We start from the raw sequence: 16729 nt of genomic DNA, 5'->3' as shown, positions 1-16729 counted from the left end.
TGACTTGCATATATTATTATTTACTTTTAGAGTATAATAAAGTTCATTAAAGGATTTTATTTTATTTTGACATAAATTTGAAAAATTCTTTGATGGGTTTATTAGAGAAGATACATTATTTGATTTAGCAAAGCTTTTATTAATTAAAAATATTTCTATCTTAAAAAACTGAGAACATTGTTTTTACATTTTCTTACATTATTGCACCCACGATACGCACACTGATTAATTTTGCCTAAAGGAGCCATTGTCTCACAAACTAAACACATTTACATATATCTATCTATTTGTGATTATGATATCCAAGAAAATTTTTTAACAACTACCAAATTTCAATACGGCAAACACGAACCTGTGCAAAAACTCTCCCACACGACTCAGGGATGATCCGCCGATTACTAATGAGAAGCGACGGACGAAATTATTTTCGCGCATACTGGAGAGAATCGCCATCTATTTTTCACGCATATTTGCGGTCACGTTTTAGCCCATAAGGTTGCGTATCTTCCCAAATATTCAATCAACGCCGGTACTTTAAACCTAGCAAATAATTTTTAATTTTTATTATGTAAGTATGAATTTTAGAAAATTTAACACAGTAACAGTGTTACACTGGTAACATCACATACTCAGAATTAGGTGTTTTGAGAATCCAGCAACGTCTCGAACTGGTACGCTTTTCTATAGTATTTCTAACATTGTAAAATATGAAACTAATAGTATTTATAATAATAATGACTTGATGAGAGGTTGACAATGTATTTCAGTAACTGATGAGATACAATAAATAGACAATCTTATTAGCTCCTAAGACCTGGTAACTGAATAATCCTTTCAAAAAGAGTAGTTTTATGTAAGGGAGGGGTGATCACACATTTATGCCATAAGTCCAAATTATGTGCTTCATGTCTAAACTGAAGGTTTTGGTACAGATAGCTCAGGCATTTATTAAAAATAATTTCATGATACAACAACAACATTAATATCCAGAGTTACTCCCAAGATTTTTAGCACTTATTGAGCAATCAAGTTGTTTTCTCTCTAGCTATCATTGGACCAAATAGTAGCATTTGACATTTTTGAGAATTCAAACTTAAACAGTGCTTTTTAGAGGCTTCTGCCAGAGATTTAAGATTCTCTGAAAGCTTGACATTGACGTCAATATTTTTTTAACTAAATGATTAATAAATTTGCGTATCGTTGGCATAAAAGTGCTAAGAAACAAAGTTCATATCGGTTAGGTCCAGAAGTATAGAGTGTAGAAAGTTGGCCGAGTACAGATCCAACAAGTAGCTTTTTATTAAACAACACACCTGATTACTAAATCCCATATAATTTAAGATAGCCAACAATAATTGAGGATTTAACTTGTCGAATGCATTCGAATAGTCGAGCAGTATTAAGGCTGTAAGGTCGCTTTTATCAGACGCTTGAATGATACCATCAGTTACCTTTAGAAGGTTGGACCAGTATGATTCTTACGAAACCCAGACTGTGTATCAGGCAAGATTATTGACGGTCAGTGAATACACGTATCTCGTTTTTTAAACCTCTTTTAACAATCTGGGACAAAGTAGGAAGAATGCTTATCGGCCTGAAATCTTTGAGTTCAGAAGGCTGGGAAATTTCAAGAACCGGTAAAGAAATGGAAAAACTTTTCCACGCAGTAGGTAGTGTAGCGGTTTCTATGCAACTAGATGTAAAATTATGGAAATAATATCAGGAAGTCAGTTTTTTAGCATAAACAGTCCGATTTCATCAGTTCCAATAGCCTCCTATTTTATGAATTTATAATTTATTTCGTCGGGACTACCAATATCCGATGAAATGTGATTCGTAGCCCTGGAGTAAACATTCACTTCTTTAAGGATTTTCCAATAATTTTTTTCATGGCCATGCAAATTTGCTTAATTTTAATTTATAATTTATTTTTAATCTTTAATGATATTAAGAAGTTATTAAATAATTAAGTTTTTTTTTGACGTCAGAAGCATAAAAAACTTCATAAAAAGGAATTGCTAAAAATCTCTATATAATGCACCCTTACTAAAACTACTATAATTGACAGCAAAACCAACCTTAAAAAATTGATTCGGATTTCGCATTTAATGACTAAATGTTTGACTAAACCACTATATAAAATAAAATTAGTATTTGAACCCAATCAATAATCGAAGCATTAGATATCCCGACTCTAGTTAGTGCTGCAATTACTTGACTCACATTATATTCATGTAACACTGATAAAAATAGTTGGCAGTATACTAAATCTGTTATTAAGGTTCTCTAAGCATAACATGGTATCACATAGAAGTAAGTGCCTAGGAATGTTATTCTCAAACTCATCTGTCTTTCTGTAAAAAATATCTAAGAGTGTTTTTATATTTTGAATCCTAAATTCTATCCAAATCTGTTTAGAATACTCATTTCTTACATGTGATATTATCTTAAATGATAGTGATTATTTAATGCATAAAAGAATGCCACTACTTCTTTCGAATTTACGATCACATCTAACAGATTTATTTAATAATATACCTTATCATATGAGTTAGCCAGGCTAAATCTAAAATATTATAATCATTGTGTTTTAAATACGCCTTAATATTATTAAACTTTCGAACCAATGATCTTATATTTATGTGCCCCAAAACTAAATTTTTTCTTGCTCTTAACGATCAAAAATTTAAAAGTAAAATAACAATAAAAATTAAATAAGCTCAGAAAATTTTCATTCCCTATTAAAATGTATCTCTCACCATCATTCCTTTCAGCTAAAACGGTACCATCTCTCTGCCACATAAACTTATAACCAACATTCCTTACAAGCTGTTTAGCTATAAGTCTCGTGCGTTAATTTCTCTTCGAGGAAGATCAGGTTATTTGATTCTGATATATGCCAACACTCTTAGAGCTAGTGCTCTAGCCTTTAAAATGTTATTTTTTAGTCCCAACTCAAAACCTTGATGAGTGATTTAATACCCTTTCATAATGCTTAATCATTTCGAATTCAACTTTCGTGGCAGAAGCATTTAGAAACTTACATAATTTAAGCCCCTTCTCTGTCCTAGTTTCTTTTTACGTGGTGTCTTTAATTAGGCCAGTTATACTAATATTGTTTTTCATTTTATGGCTCTCCTGCATATTAAGTATATTTTTGAATCGAAGAACTACTAATCTGTTACCAAATAAGAATTAATTTTAACGGCTTATTACCTGAAATAATTATTGCTTTAATTTAAAATAAAAATATGCAAAAAAGGTCCACTTGCACCTTTTAGTTTATTCAAATAAAGTTTTAAATGTCAACTCAACAACTTAATTATAACATAATTTTTAAGTTTGGCTAACGCCCAAATATAGATTCTTATAAAAGTTTTTTCATTGTATTAACCAATTTTCAAAATGACAAACCTAATAGTAAGGGAGCCTTGGATGCTGAATTTGCAGTTACTAAAGCGTCATGGGGACCTATTGGATTGAGAAGATTAGGTCCTAAAACGAAAAAAGTTTATGTTAAGTTTGCCATTTTAGTGGGGAGGTGAGCATTACAAATCTTCAAAAATTTAAAAAAAAACAGTTACATGGAATTATTCGAGGGCGTCTATGTCTTTCTGATAACCGAGAGATATTGATCGAGTAGTGAACGTTGTAAAAAGAGGTAAGAAGAAGAAAAGAAAAACAGTTATTCGAGTGTGTCAGATATTTAGAGGGGACGATAAGTGAAATCAAAAAAATGTCTTATTCAAATGTCTGACGATTTGGACGGGGCCTAAGGTCATGACTGATTTTTGAAGATATAAAAAAAAATGCGACCTTGAAATAATCGAGCGCGTCAGATTTTTATATAGACGGTTCAACTTGATATCATGGTCGTCCTAAACGATAATCTGACAATTAGAGAAAAAAAAATTATTACTGGATGTAATTAAACAATATACAGTTATTTGGATAATTCCATTATTTATTGATAAAAACTAGATAGAAAAATATTAAAAATAAGTATCTTAATCTTCATCCTTACTGGATTCCTCTACAAAATTGGTTTGCACTTAATTTACGGTAAATTTCTTCGTCATCTCGTGTTTCTGTAAGTAAACATGGTTATGAACTTAGTAGTTCTCAGTAGCTGTACGCTCAACGCTATTTTTATGGTTTTAGCTACATTGCTCCATGAAAATTTGGTCAAAAGTTTATAAGTGCCCGGATGCCAGTAGGATGTGACATCTTTTCCAGATTTTCTTTCGGTAATTTGATGCCAGTTTTCCATTAAAAAAGCAGCACCTGGGTTCTAGAAGGGCTTATTGGGTGACTCCCGAAATGTGGTCACAAAGTACAAGAGATTGTTATGATCTTTATAAAAGAACAGATTCCCAGATTATTTTGGATAAATACAAATGGGAAAAAAAAAATAATACCAACATTTTTTAAATAATTATCGTAAAGCACTTGATGACAATATAGGTAATCCAGAATTCTCAAAATAAGTCTAAAAGTATGTGGGGTCTCATAATTACAAAGGATTGCGGTCTAGTAGGAGTAAAGAACCTCCTACTCTATCACACAAAAATAAAATTCTTGAAAATCTCAAGTTAGTGGCTGAAATATTTGGAAATTACTTTGGGCAAGTGAATACCAGCAAAGTATTGAGCAAAATTATAGATCATCAACCCAAGAACATTCATTCTGATGTTTTCCCTATGAAATTAGATAAAAGTATACAAGACACTATGTATCTAAGTCCTTGTACACGCGAAGAAGTTGAAGTTATTATAATGCGTCTTCACCTAAATATTCAACGGGAATTGATGAAATACCGGCAACCACATTGAAAATAGTTTCTGACATAATATGTCAATTGACATAATATGTCATTGGCTCAAATCTTGAATGCATGTTTCGAGCCAGCGGTGTTTCCTGATACGTTGAAAAAAGCCAAAGCTATTCCGATCTATAAAAACAAAGGCGATAAACAGGATTGCAACTAATAACCTCATCAGGTCTTATTTAAGTAATAGAGGGCAGGCCATATGTGTTCCTAATAAAAACAGAAACATTCGGGGAGTTACTTTTTCGCTAGTATTCGATATTTCCTTAGGTGTTCCTCAGGGATCTGTATTGGGGCCTATTTTATTTCTGGTGTTTGTAAATGAGTTAAGTGAAGTAATAACCTCTAATTCAGTTTTTCGGTATTCTTATTGTCGAAAATGAATCCATACTGGCAAAGAAAACAAGCATTGCCATAACCAAAATGTCAAGATGGTGTCGCCAGAATAGGCTGAAACTTAATATGTCGAAAACAAATATTGTTTCATGCAGTCATCATGATAGGTCGCTTAATGCATCCTTAGAGGGTAAGAGTATCCCTCAGGTTCCAGAGAGTAAGTTTCTGGGAGTGTTAATTGATCGGGAACTTTTCTGGAGAGGGGAAATTGAAGCCTTAACCGGGAAAATTCACAGAGCTTGTTATATAATAAGGTATTTGAGAGACCAGTTGTGTTTGGAGTCTTTATTATCGTACTATTATGCATATGTACAGGGTGACCCATTAAGAATGTTCCTCGGCTGTATCTCAGGCCCCAATAATCGTAGAGCGTTGAAAAAAAAATAGTATAAAAGTGGCCCAAAAAAATAGCTGAAAAAAATATTTTGAAGTTCATTGGTCAACCGCTAGAGGGCGTTTTAGCTACTTAAAAAACCTTTAATAACTTGCATCCTAAAATATTATCGAAATAATTTACAAAGTATTCCTGACAAAAATGTTTCGACAACCATTTCTGTCAAATGTCAAATAAAGTGGTGGGGAGAGTTTCTATCTTAAATTAGAAAAATGGTAAGAAGTAGGCTTTGGCTGCACCGATTTTTTTAAAACAACTTTTTTTTTAAACAACAAACAACGCTAGGGGGCGTCTACTTCTAACTTACGCTATTCGACTGATTATTTTAAGAAACTCAAATGCAACCATGTGCGTTTTTTTACGGTATTAAGAGCGGAGAACAAAGCTTAATAATTTGGTAAAAACCGCATTTTGATATCACGTCTCTAACTAAAGTTACAAAAAAAATGTATTCATTAAAAAGTGAAAACATCAAATATGGTCGTTAAGTTCTATTTACCAGCCGGGTTAAAAAATACTGGTGTCTAAATGAATCTTTGTGTAGAGAAACAATCTCGGTATACCAGCTTTTTAGAAATTCCGGAAGGTGGCGTTTATTTATACATTTCTTTATACAGGAAGTTTCATTGGTAATAAATCCGGTAATAGATCAATGTTTATGGGAAAACTAGGAAAACTATGCATAAGAACTTTTTAAATATTTATCAACGTCGACGCGTCATTGTAACACGACAAAAATATTTTGATAGTTTTGGCACTTGGAATAAAAGAAAAATTTTTTTATTAAATGGAATAAAAAATAATATTATTTTAATTCCTACACTAATCAAATGCCGTCTTGTTCTATAAAATTTTGAACTCTTCGTCGGGTTGATTCCACGGCTGCCTCATTTCTGCGGCTGGTAAACTCCGAATAGCGCCCCTTATTCGCTGTTTCATATTTTCTCTATTGGTAGGAATCGAAGAAAATACAATGGCTTTTATTCTACCCCATAAATAAAAGTTAAGGCAGGTTAAATCTGGCGATCTGCAAGTATATGCAATGTAATTTAATAATGTTTCTATAACGATAAAATTACCTTGCCGGCCAAGGGAAAAAGCTACCTCTGCCAATACACCGATCAGGGTACCGCTGATTAAGAAACGTTCGCACTTGTACCGCGAATTGAGCCGGGCATCCGTCATGTTGTAAAAACATGTTGGCTCTTATAACCAGAGGCACCTCTTCTAATAATGCTGGGAGCTAATTTCTTAAAAATCCAAGATATCGTTCTCCAGTTAGGCTCTCATCAAATAAAAATGGACCTATAACCTGAGATCCTATTACACCGCACCAGACATTAACAGTCCACCTTCCCTGATGCTGGATCTCGCGCATCCAACGAGGGTTAGTTTCAGACCAATAGTGCATATTATGTCTGTTAACTCCTCCGTCACTATTGAACGTTGCTTCGTCTGTCCATAAAATTTCGTTGAGAAAATTTGGATTTTCGAGCAACATATTCTCCATCCAATGACAATAATCTAGTCTTCTGTCATAGTCTTCTAGATTCAATGTCTGGTGGAGTACTATATGGAATGGATGAAATCTATATGCAAAAAAAAATTAAATTAAGTAAGTATCTAGGCACTTCGTTTTGAAAAATTGTATTATACCTGTGTTCCTGCAAAATTCTGTGAACTACAGAACGAGGTATGCCTAAATCGCCTGAAATAGTTCTGATGCTTAAGTGCGCATCAAATTCTACATAGGCCAAACAATTTATTATGTTTTCTTCCGTTCTCCTGCGACCTTGTCTATGGTAGGTTGGATGGACTACACTACCTGTTGTCCGAAAACAACGAGCCAAACGAAGAAATATGCCTCTACTCAGACGCCGGTTTTGAGGAAAACGTTGAGCATACAGCCTTGCAGCTATAGTAGCATTTTCAAAACATTCATAAAAAATTTTGATTTACCGACTGCTAACCGATAGTCTTATATAAACTTTAATTTTTAGTTCCTTTATGAACACAACTAATATGTTGCTGTATTTTTTTCAATATTATTCTTTTAACTTATTTTAGCACATCATGTGGTATTATTTGTTGCTACGTTGTCCAAAAATTTAAAACGTTCCTATACATAGTTTTCCCATACTGAATAGATTTATTCCCGATGAAACTCCTTTATAAAGAAGTGTATAAATAAACGCCACCTTCCGGAATTTCTAAAAAGCTGGTATACCAAGATTGTTTCTCTACACAAAGATTAATTTAGACACCAGTTTTTTTAACCCGGCTGGTAAATAGAACTTAACGACCATATTTGATGTTTTCACTTTCTAATAAACACATTTTTTTTGTAACTTTAGTTGGAGACGTGATATCAAAATGCGGTTTTTACTATATTATTAAGCTTTGTTCTCCGCTCTTAATACCGTAAAAAAACATACATGGTTGCATTTGAGTTTCCTAAAATAATCAGTCGAATAGCGTAAGTTAGAAGTAGACGCCCCCTAGCGGGTTTTAGGAAAATTTTCCAATAATAACTTTTTGGCAGAAAAATAAAGCAATAAAAGAGCTTTTAAATAAAAGTTGTTTTAAAAAAATCGGTGCAGCCAAAGCCTACTTCTTACCATTTTTCTCATTTAAGATAGAAACTCTCCCCACCACTTTATTTCACATTTGACAGAAATGGTTGTTAAAACATTTTTGTTAGGAATACTTTGTAGATTATTTCGATAATATTTTGGGATGCAAGTTATTAAAGGTTTTTTGGAAAAAATAGACTTTAAAGTTTTTCAGTAGCTAGAACGCCCTCTAGCGGTTGACCATTGAACTTCAAAATATTTTCCAGCTATTTTTTTTGGACCACTTTTATACTAACTTTTTTTTTCAACGCTCTACGATTATTGGGGCCTGAGATACAGCCGAGGAACATTCTTAATGGGACACCCTGTACAATCAATTATTCAGTACAGTTTAATATTTTGGTACAATTCAGCTGGTTCAGATAAAGTCATATTAGCCCAAAAAAGGGTAATAAGATGCATGCTAGGACTGAAAAATACCGAATCTTGTTGATCACACTTTTAAAGACTTAAAATATTGACAGTGCCATGCTTGTACATTTTGAATATTTGATATATATGATAGCAAGAAATCATTTCACGTCCTTTCAAAAAAATTCAAATGTCTATAATGTAATGACGACAAGGCAATGCAATAGTCTTAGAATTTCCTCACACTGAACGGCAATGTTTAAAAAATGTCCCTACTATAATTGCCATAGGGTGTATAATGCTTTACCTGATAGTTTTTTTAACAATTTATTAAGTGACAAAGTATTTTAATCTAGACTTAAACAATTATTGTGTGAAAATCCCTTTTATTCACTTGATGAATTTTATAACCACATATCGTAGACACTAAACTCACGCCTGTTTTAAATTAGCTGTTTGGAGTTAATCATTGTTATGATTCTTTGTATGTATTGTGTTTCTTGTGTATTTATCTGAATAACTTATGTAAATGGGTAGTTGTAATAGTATTATATGATATATTTTAAACTTCTGCGTAAAATTGTGATGTTTCCATTGAAACTGATGACATAAACTTTGTTATTATTATTATAATTATTATAAAATCGTCAGATAATATTTTTCCCGTAATTCTTAAAGGATTTCCTTCAAAATAAAAACGCGCTCTGGTTTTTCTGATGATAGATTTTTTTTACTAATCTGATGGACTACTGTTAACGCACGCCTCTATAGTAAGGATCCATATATGGTAGGGGTACATTATAGGGTATAAGGTATAAGTTAAAAAAATTATAGGGTATAAATGAATTTTCCTTGTTAAATTTTAGTCAATTATCCTTTACGTTTTGCGTTCTTCTCAAAACCGATCGCTTGGGAAATTTACTTTTAATAAACTTTTTCAAATTTTTTTTTCAGCGTGAACAAATGCTCGAAGCGCAAGACATGTTCCGCACAGCAAACAAAGTCACCCGACCAGAAAAAGCCCTTATACTCGGCTTTATGGCCGGTTCACGTGATAATCCGTGCCCACATCTCGGCAACATCGTAACAATCAAACTGTCAGAGGACCAAGAAACGGTGATGCAACCGGACGAGAGTTGCGTCACTATGTTAGTGGAAACCCACTTCCAGATGAACTACAATAACGGCGAATGGAAACGGATCAAGAAGTACCGACAGATAAATACGGAAATCGAACATTTACAACAAACGCAAGCGGCCACCGCGCTCGTATGATTAAAGTTAAATAATGTGCCGCCGGTGGTTTTGGATGTGAGTAAGGCGTGAGGATCGCTGAGTGAGTATATGATCGATTGTAAAGAAGAAAAAAAAGATCGTGATTGGGGTTTTATTTGGCCACTTTATGTTGGATTCTCTAACATATTTATAAAAATTGCCTTTCGTAAATAAAAATATTTAAGAAAATAATAAAAAGTCAACTTTGGGACATGCTGCCATTCAAAGAAATATATCAATGATTAAGGTAAATGTAGCCATCTTCGGACAGTTAAGGAAAAATTTTAGCTTTAGCATTCTCTGCAGATGTCAAGAGAGGGCAACTTTAAGATTACGAAAACTTGATAGAAGTAAAATTTAGTGCTTTGAACAGAAAGCAAAAAAAATAGTATATTGAAAACACACGAATGTCCCAGCTGTCGGATATCTAGAAATGTCGGGACCTCATTAATAGGATACGAATTGACCCAATAGAGGGACGTAATATATTTTTTATTTAGGCCGTCGTCCCACCAAAGATACGCGACGGCGACGCGAAGGCGATACGATTTCGCCTGGACACATTCAGACGACATGCAGTGGCCCCACCAAAGATACGCGTTTCGTGTTTCCTACGTTTAGTTGTTCAGTTTAGTTCAAAATGTCATTGAGTGAAGACGAGGATGTGGTTGCAATGTATTGGTATTTGCGGAATAGAAAAAAAAATAAAATGGCAAAAAAAAGAAAATGGTGTGTGCATCCTTTTATTGAGAAAAATTTAAAAAAAAAATGTTTGTTGCTGCTAAGGAGCTGCACAGACATTCATTAAAATCCAGTTCAGCATTTTGCTGTGCCATAATAAACAAAACTTCGATAAATGAAAAAAAAAAAACGCCAACACACACAGCTTGAATGTTGCTTCGCAACTGACAGGTCCAGTCTCCCGGCAACACGAAGGCGACACGCTTTTGGATGTGTCTTCGGCGCAGCGTTGGTGGGAACAAAATAATTTTAAAACATGGGTTCGACACGAAAGATACACGCTGGCGACATCGCGGAGATGTGGCGTCGCTGTCGTGTATCTTTGGTGGGACGACGGCCTTAGTTTAGTTAACTGCACTTTTATTATACAGGGTGTTTTTTTAATATTGCCACAAAATTCAGTGGCGTATTCCTTGGACGAAATCAAGCAAAAAACTTGCTATGGTGTTTCCTCAGGTGGTAGAGTTGAAAGAAACACTAGATAGTAGATATTTTTTTGAAAAGTGATACCCGGTTCAAAGCATCCATAGCGTTTTTCCTATACACAATTTAAATTTTTATATTCGCCAATAGCGTTCATGCGGGCTTTGAACTGAACATTTTTTTTTAAATAAAAGGGCACGTCATTATTTTTTCTTGTAACAAAAAATATTTTTAAATTCTTAATTTCTTTTAGAGCGTCTCTAATTTCGCCGGATTCACGGTTTTCGCATACAAAAATAAAAATCATTATTGTGGATAGCCATAACGCCTAAATCTGATTATTCTAATTCTAAAGTAATACTCGACTTTTATAACTCTATTTTCATTTTTTGAAGTTTTTCCGGTAAAACATTCTTTATAATACTAATACATACATGTATACATGAACCAAATTTATCGAAAAAGGTAAGTTTTTTTCTTTCAACTTTTCACTCTGTAGTGTAAAATCTAAGACGTGTAGAACACATGCTCATAGGAATCTTTATCCCTGATTTTATCCTAGGAACACGCTTCTGAATTTTGTCGCAATATTAAAAAAACAGCCTGCATTAAAGAACAAGTAAATTTAAAGGTTAAAAGAAATGTATCTACTATTTATTACTATCTATAAACCTAAATCAAATTCTACTAAAAAAAAATATGTTTAGGCGCTCATTGCAGCACAGATAAAATAAATATTAATATGCATCATAGCTAAAACCTATTCTTTTACTTCTGAAATAAAATATAATCCTCTTTTGTTTAAAATCTTTGACTCTTACTGTAATTACATCTTCTCTTTGGTAATACAAAACATTCCTTGACTGGCCACTTCCAATTGGCAGAACTGGCTTCAATTGCCTTGACTTTGTATTCATTTTCTTTTTGTTTGATCTCAAGACAGAGTCTGGAAAATATGCTGTTGACATCTGGATTTTGTTTATTTGTTTCTATTGGATGTTTTTATAACTTCTTGAGTAACTTTATTTCTATCCTGTTTGTCAATCCTTTGTTTTTTCGATAATTTTTTTTTCGCATTTTCGTCTCTCAAAGCTTTATCATCTGATAGTACAACTAAATGCACTTTTTCTTTGTTCTTTTTAGTTTTATTTTCTTTTTCATCTGGTGACATTTTCCAGAATAAGGTTTTTAAATATAGTTAAAATGGTACTGGGCGAGTTAGGTATCTTTTATTTTATTAGGAAACTTTTCCAATGCATGTATATAAAATACGGCAACCCTTATTCTCGTGATCAATTTAGCCAGGAGTTATATTTATGTCTGTTTCTATAATTACATTGTTCTTAACTTTATTTATTGTTTGATTTTCTTCATAAAAGCTATTATTTGAAAAAATTGTAATATCAATATCATCTTATTATGTAATATCAATTCATATTAGTATTGTATTAAAATTTGTCAGAGTACTATTTCTACTTTTATCAGAATTCGATAAATTAATACTTCTTTTTTTGCTTCATTATTTTCTGCAATCATATCTAATTTTGGAGAAATTGAGAAATCAGTAATGCGTGAACTGGAGATAATAGACATTTCCTGAAGTTGTTCTGTAATTTTTAAATTATCATTGATGTTGATATGTATACTTTGAATATTATTTTCAACAATATCTTGCAACTTTTGTGTAATATTATTATTATTAACCCCAGTAATATTTGCATCTTCTTTTAGCTTTTGCCAAAAGGTAAATACGGCTTTGTCTTAAGGATTTCCTTGCCACAGAACTCCGGATGATTGAAACTTACCAATTTTTTCTTTATTAAATTGTTCAAACTATAACAGAGAATTAAAATCACCTTTTATTTAGTTGATTAATTTAGGATTTATTTTTATAGGTCCACGACTTCTAAATCCATTTCTTATGATATATGAAAGCCGATCATTAAGATTCTTAAGATTTCTTTCTAAACATCTCAAACATCTGTCAGTTTAGCATCATTTTGTTCCATCCTTCACTGGTTCTTTTCCTTTTCAATTTTTAATGAAATACCGCAACGTCTAACGGTTGTAATATATTAGTGTAGTTATGGTGCAGACTTACAGGAATTATTTTATTTTTGGATACTATTTGCTAATTATGATTTAGAAATAGGAAATCCACATAAAGGATAAAGGACCCAGTTGACTAAATGATTTTCTTCCTCCCTGGTCAAGTACGTATCTGGTCCCAACTTTACATTTATTAAAGTTTTACCAGCCTTTTTGTCACTTAAAGTGGATTTTGGTACATTAAATGTTTTACTTGCCATTTGACACTCTATTTTGAATGGTTTCCAGAACATTAATTAGACCATGCCTTTAATAAGATTGGTATTTGGACATACTTGTATGTATACAGGGTGTTACAGAATAAGATGCTGATCCTTAAGGGTGTTAATCCTTAGGTGATTTTAAGAAGAAAAGTTCAAATCAAGCTATGTCTAAACTCCTTAACTTTGGAGCTACAGAGTGTTCAAAAAACTATATGAGTGTTGTGGTGGCCACTTTCAACAGCTAATAAAAAACTATTTTTATTTTTGTTCTCCTATTATTCTTTTAACTTAATTGTAAAATAATGTATGTACATATTTTTATAAAATAAATAAATTAAATTTTTTTTACTAATAAATTGACCGCGCATAAAAATGTTTTTATTATTTTTCCGCGGTAATCGCATGTCGAACGAAAAAATCAAGAAATCTAATTTGCGCTAAAATGAATGGGAATTATAAAAATAGTTTTTATTTTACGTACGGACTGTTCTTGTACGGACGCCACTGATTAAAGTTTTTAACAAAATCTCCTACATCAAAAAATGGGTGTTGAGACTCAGAGGGTGTCTGCTAAATTTCATAAACATATCTAGGAAATTATGAAAGTTATGATGAAGAAACGATTTTTTTTCTTAAAATGTTAATACCCTGTAACAAAATTTAAGGGGTTTAGGGCATAGCTTTATTTAAACTTTTCTTTTTAAAAACAACCTAGGGATTAACACTCTTAAGGATCAGCATGTTATTATGTAAAACCCTGTATGCGGGGATCAAAAAAATCTGGAAAAAAGTGATCTATTACTATAACAATTCTGAGTAAGTAGATACTGAAAATATATGTACTTATTCTACAGAGGGTACCGAATCCCCGGACCGCTGAACTTATGGTCAGTATAATTTTTTTTTTAATTTTACAAAAATTAAATTTGTATTGAAAACAAAATCTTTTCTATAAATAATTGATTAAAATACCCAAGCTATTTAAAATGTTAGCTTCAAAATTTAACAAAATTGCTTTAAAAATAATTCGAACTGAAAGGACCGAATCCTCGGACAATAACTGTCGGAGGATTCAGTATATCATAAAAAAACGCTGTCCGGATTCTAGTCCAAAAACTAATCAAATTTTTTCCTAGACTTTTGTGCAATTATATTATAAAATTATAAAAGCAATGAATTATAAACACAGGATGTTATTAACCAATATTCGGACGAGTCCGATTTTTTGAAGTTGTGAGATTTTTCTTGCCCCAATGCCTGAACAACTCATTTTAAAATGAGAAAAGAAGTTTATAGCACAAATAAAACTAAAATAAGTACTAAAATATATGTAAAGAAACATTTTACAATAAAATTTTTAGTGTACCATAATACCTTCACCAAGGGCTCTACACTCTTTGCCGAAAACTGTTTACTAATTATATGCGTTATTCTATTATAATTTCGCTGCTGGAGGTATAACTTACATAGACATTGCTGTAAATTTTTTTTTTTGCAAAACATCAAAATATCTTATCAATGAGGAAAACATTGATATCTGTCCGAATACTAGGTCACGTTGGTACATTTACTTTATGACATATAAATTGGCATAATTTCAAAACGGGTTTTGAATTATTAAGCAGTAATATTTAATATTACAGTTCTGTCTGCAAGTCTGTGAAGCTTTTTTTAAAAAAAAATAATTTAAACTTACCTCTAATCAAAAGAAATCGTCGATAAACGAAGTACAAACGAACCCGCGTATGTATGGCTTAAGGACCATTGGCGTTTATTTTTAATTTTAACTTTGGCGCTTGTCCAATACTTAATCGGATATTACAGCAAAACGGATTTTTTGTTCAGGATCAAAAGATCATTCGGTGCGGCATAAAAGTGTCTTTAACCTGATATTAAGAACCGATTTTTGGCATTTGTGCCTTTCTGCCTTGATATCGTCGGTACTTCCATAACATTCTTTTTGCGTTGCTCCGACATTCTCCTAGTTATTTGTGTTTTATATTCCGAGTTCGGATTAGATGATAAATTTAAAGCACACACTCATCCTCCACATCAGGACATTCGAATTTTGTTATAGTGACATTATTCATAAGGGTCATCTCTTCATCTTTGGAAACTATCGAAACTCCCTAAGACGGCCAATCCTCTGTTGACTAATGTATAAAAATGTTTTAGCAACCTCTATCTTTGTATAATTGTTTCCAATTGAGTGTCGTAAAACCCCCTAGCCAATCACAAATCCTCAATAAACAGGGTCAAAGACAGGTTAGGCTTCCTGTTAGGATTTACTTCAAACCACTGGTAAGGATATTGCATAGGTAACTTTCCTGATTGTTGGTTTGCGATAGATATGAACAATGGTCAGAAAATCAGTAAGGACTATTGTTTACTGTATGTTTACTATATAATATGTATAGGAAAAAAATGATCCTTCAAACTCAAGTCAGGTTTAAACATTAAAATATTTATAAGACTGATCCAGTTACATTTTAATTTTCTTATAATACAGTAATTGAGTTTCAGAAATGTAGTAATATTACGTTAATATCGGTAGTAAGACATGTTGGTCCAATACTCTGAACTCTCAATGAACGCCCTAGTAATCTTTCAGTTCAGAATTGTCCAACTGATACCGATACAGCAATTTATATTTTTAGATGATTTTTGTAAATATTTTGCAGTTTTTATTTTAGACAAATTAATGATGACTAACTTTTGACAAAAAAAAATACAAAAGTATGCTTTTTGAGTGTGTAATAGTTTTTTCGTGCCTAGCACGTATTGTATATTGAGATTTAGTTAATTTTAATTAAGGCCTCATGAATTTATATGTATATATATATAAGCAGAAATTAATTAGTTTTTTTTTTTGTACAAACGTTTTTATTTTCGGCAAGATGTTGTTATCGAACTTTCGTATATTTGTTAATGTATATAAATAAAAAATATTTAATATTTTTAATTAAGGGTTTTTATTTTAGCAATTTATAAAATGAAGCTTAGGGTGGAATTTTATGAGGCACACCAAGCTTTTGGGTTTTTTTTTGTTTAAATTGTTGCATTTTAATTATATGTCTTGAGAAAAATACATTTGTAGCTAAGTTTAAAAACTTATGTTGTGAGATTCCTCATAAAAGGATCCATTTTTGATTATACAGATATAAAATCAAAACAATAAAATTCGCAGCAAAGTGTAAAGAAAGTTAAAAACAGATAATAATTATAGTAGATCAACATATTCTGCAATGCCATAATAACTCTTGGTAATTAGTTCTTTCAGTTTCTTCCTAAACTTTTGAGGGTTTGTAATAAGTATCAAAGATTCTTGTAAGTTAAAAGGTGGGAGTTGGAAGAGGTAGGTTGTTTATTTGACGGG

At 32.1% G+C, this 16729-nt stretch overlaps 1 protein-coding gene across 1 annotated transcript in view; it reads left to right on the top strand.

The window, feature by feature from the left end:
* The window catches only part of LOC126733945 (negative elongation factor A), a 36372-nt gene extending 20057 nt beyond the window's left edge, over positions 1–16315 (top strand). The window contains exon 10 of the mRNA XM_050437435.1: positions 9557–16315. Within this exon, the coding sequence (XP_050293392.1) occupies positions 9557–9877 (321 nt within the window). The 3' untranslated portion in view covers positions 9878–16315. The remainder of the gene's footprint in view (positions 1–9556) is intronic.
* The last annotated feature ends 414 nt before the right edge of the window (positions 16316–16729 follow it).

The sequence above is a fragment of the Anthonomus grandis genome, chromosome 3 (genome assembly GCF_022605725.1).
Source record: "Anthonomus grandis grandis chromosome 3, icAntGran1.3, whole genome shotgun sequence".
NCBI classification, from domain to species: Eukaryota; Metazoa; Arthropoda; class Insecta; order Coleoptera; family Curculionidae; genus Anthonomus; species Anthonomus grandis.
The sequence above is the reverse complement of the archived record's forward strand: the minus strand, read 5'-3'. Positions and strand labels throughout refer to the sequence as shown.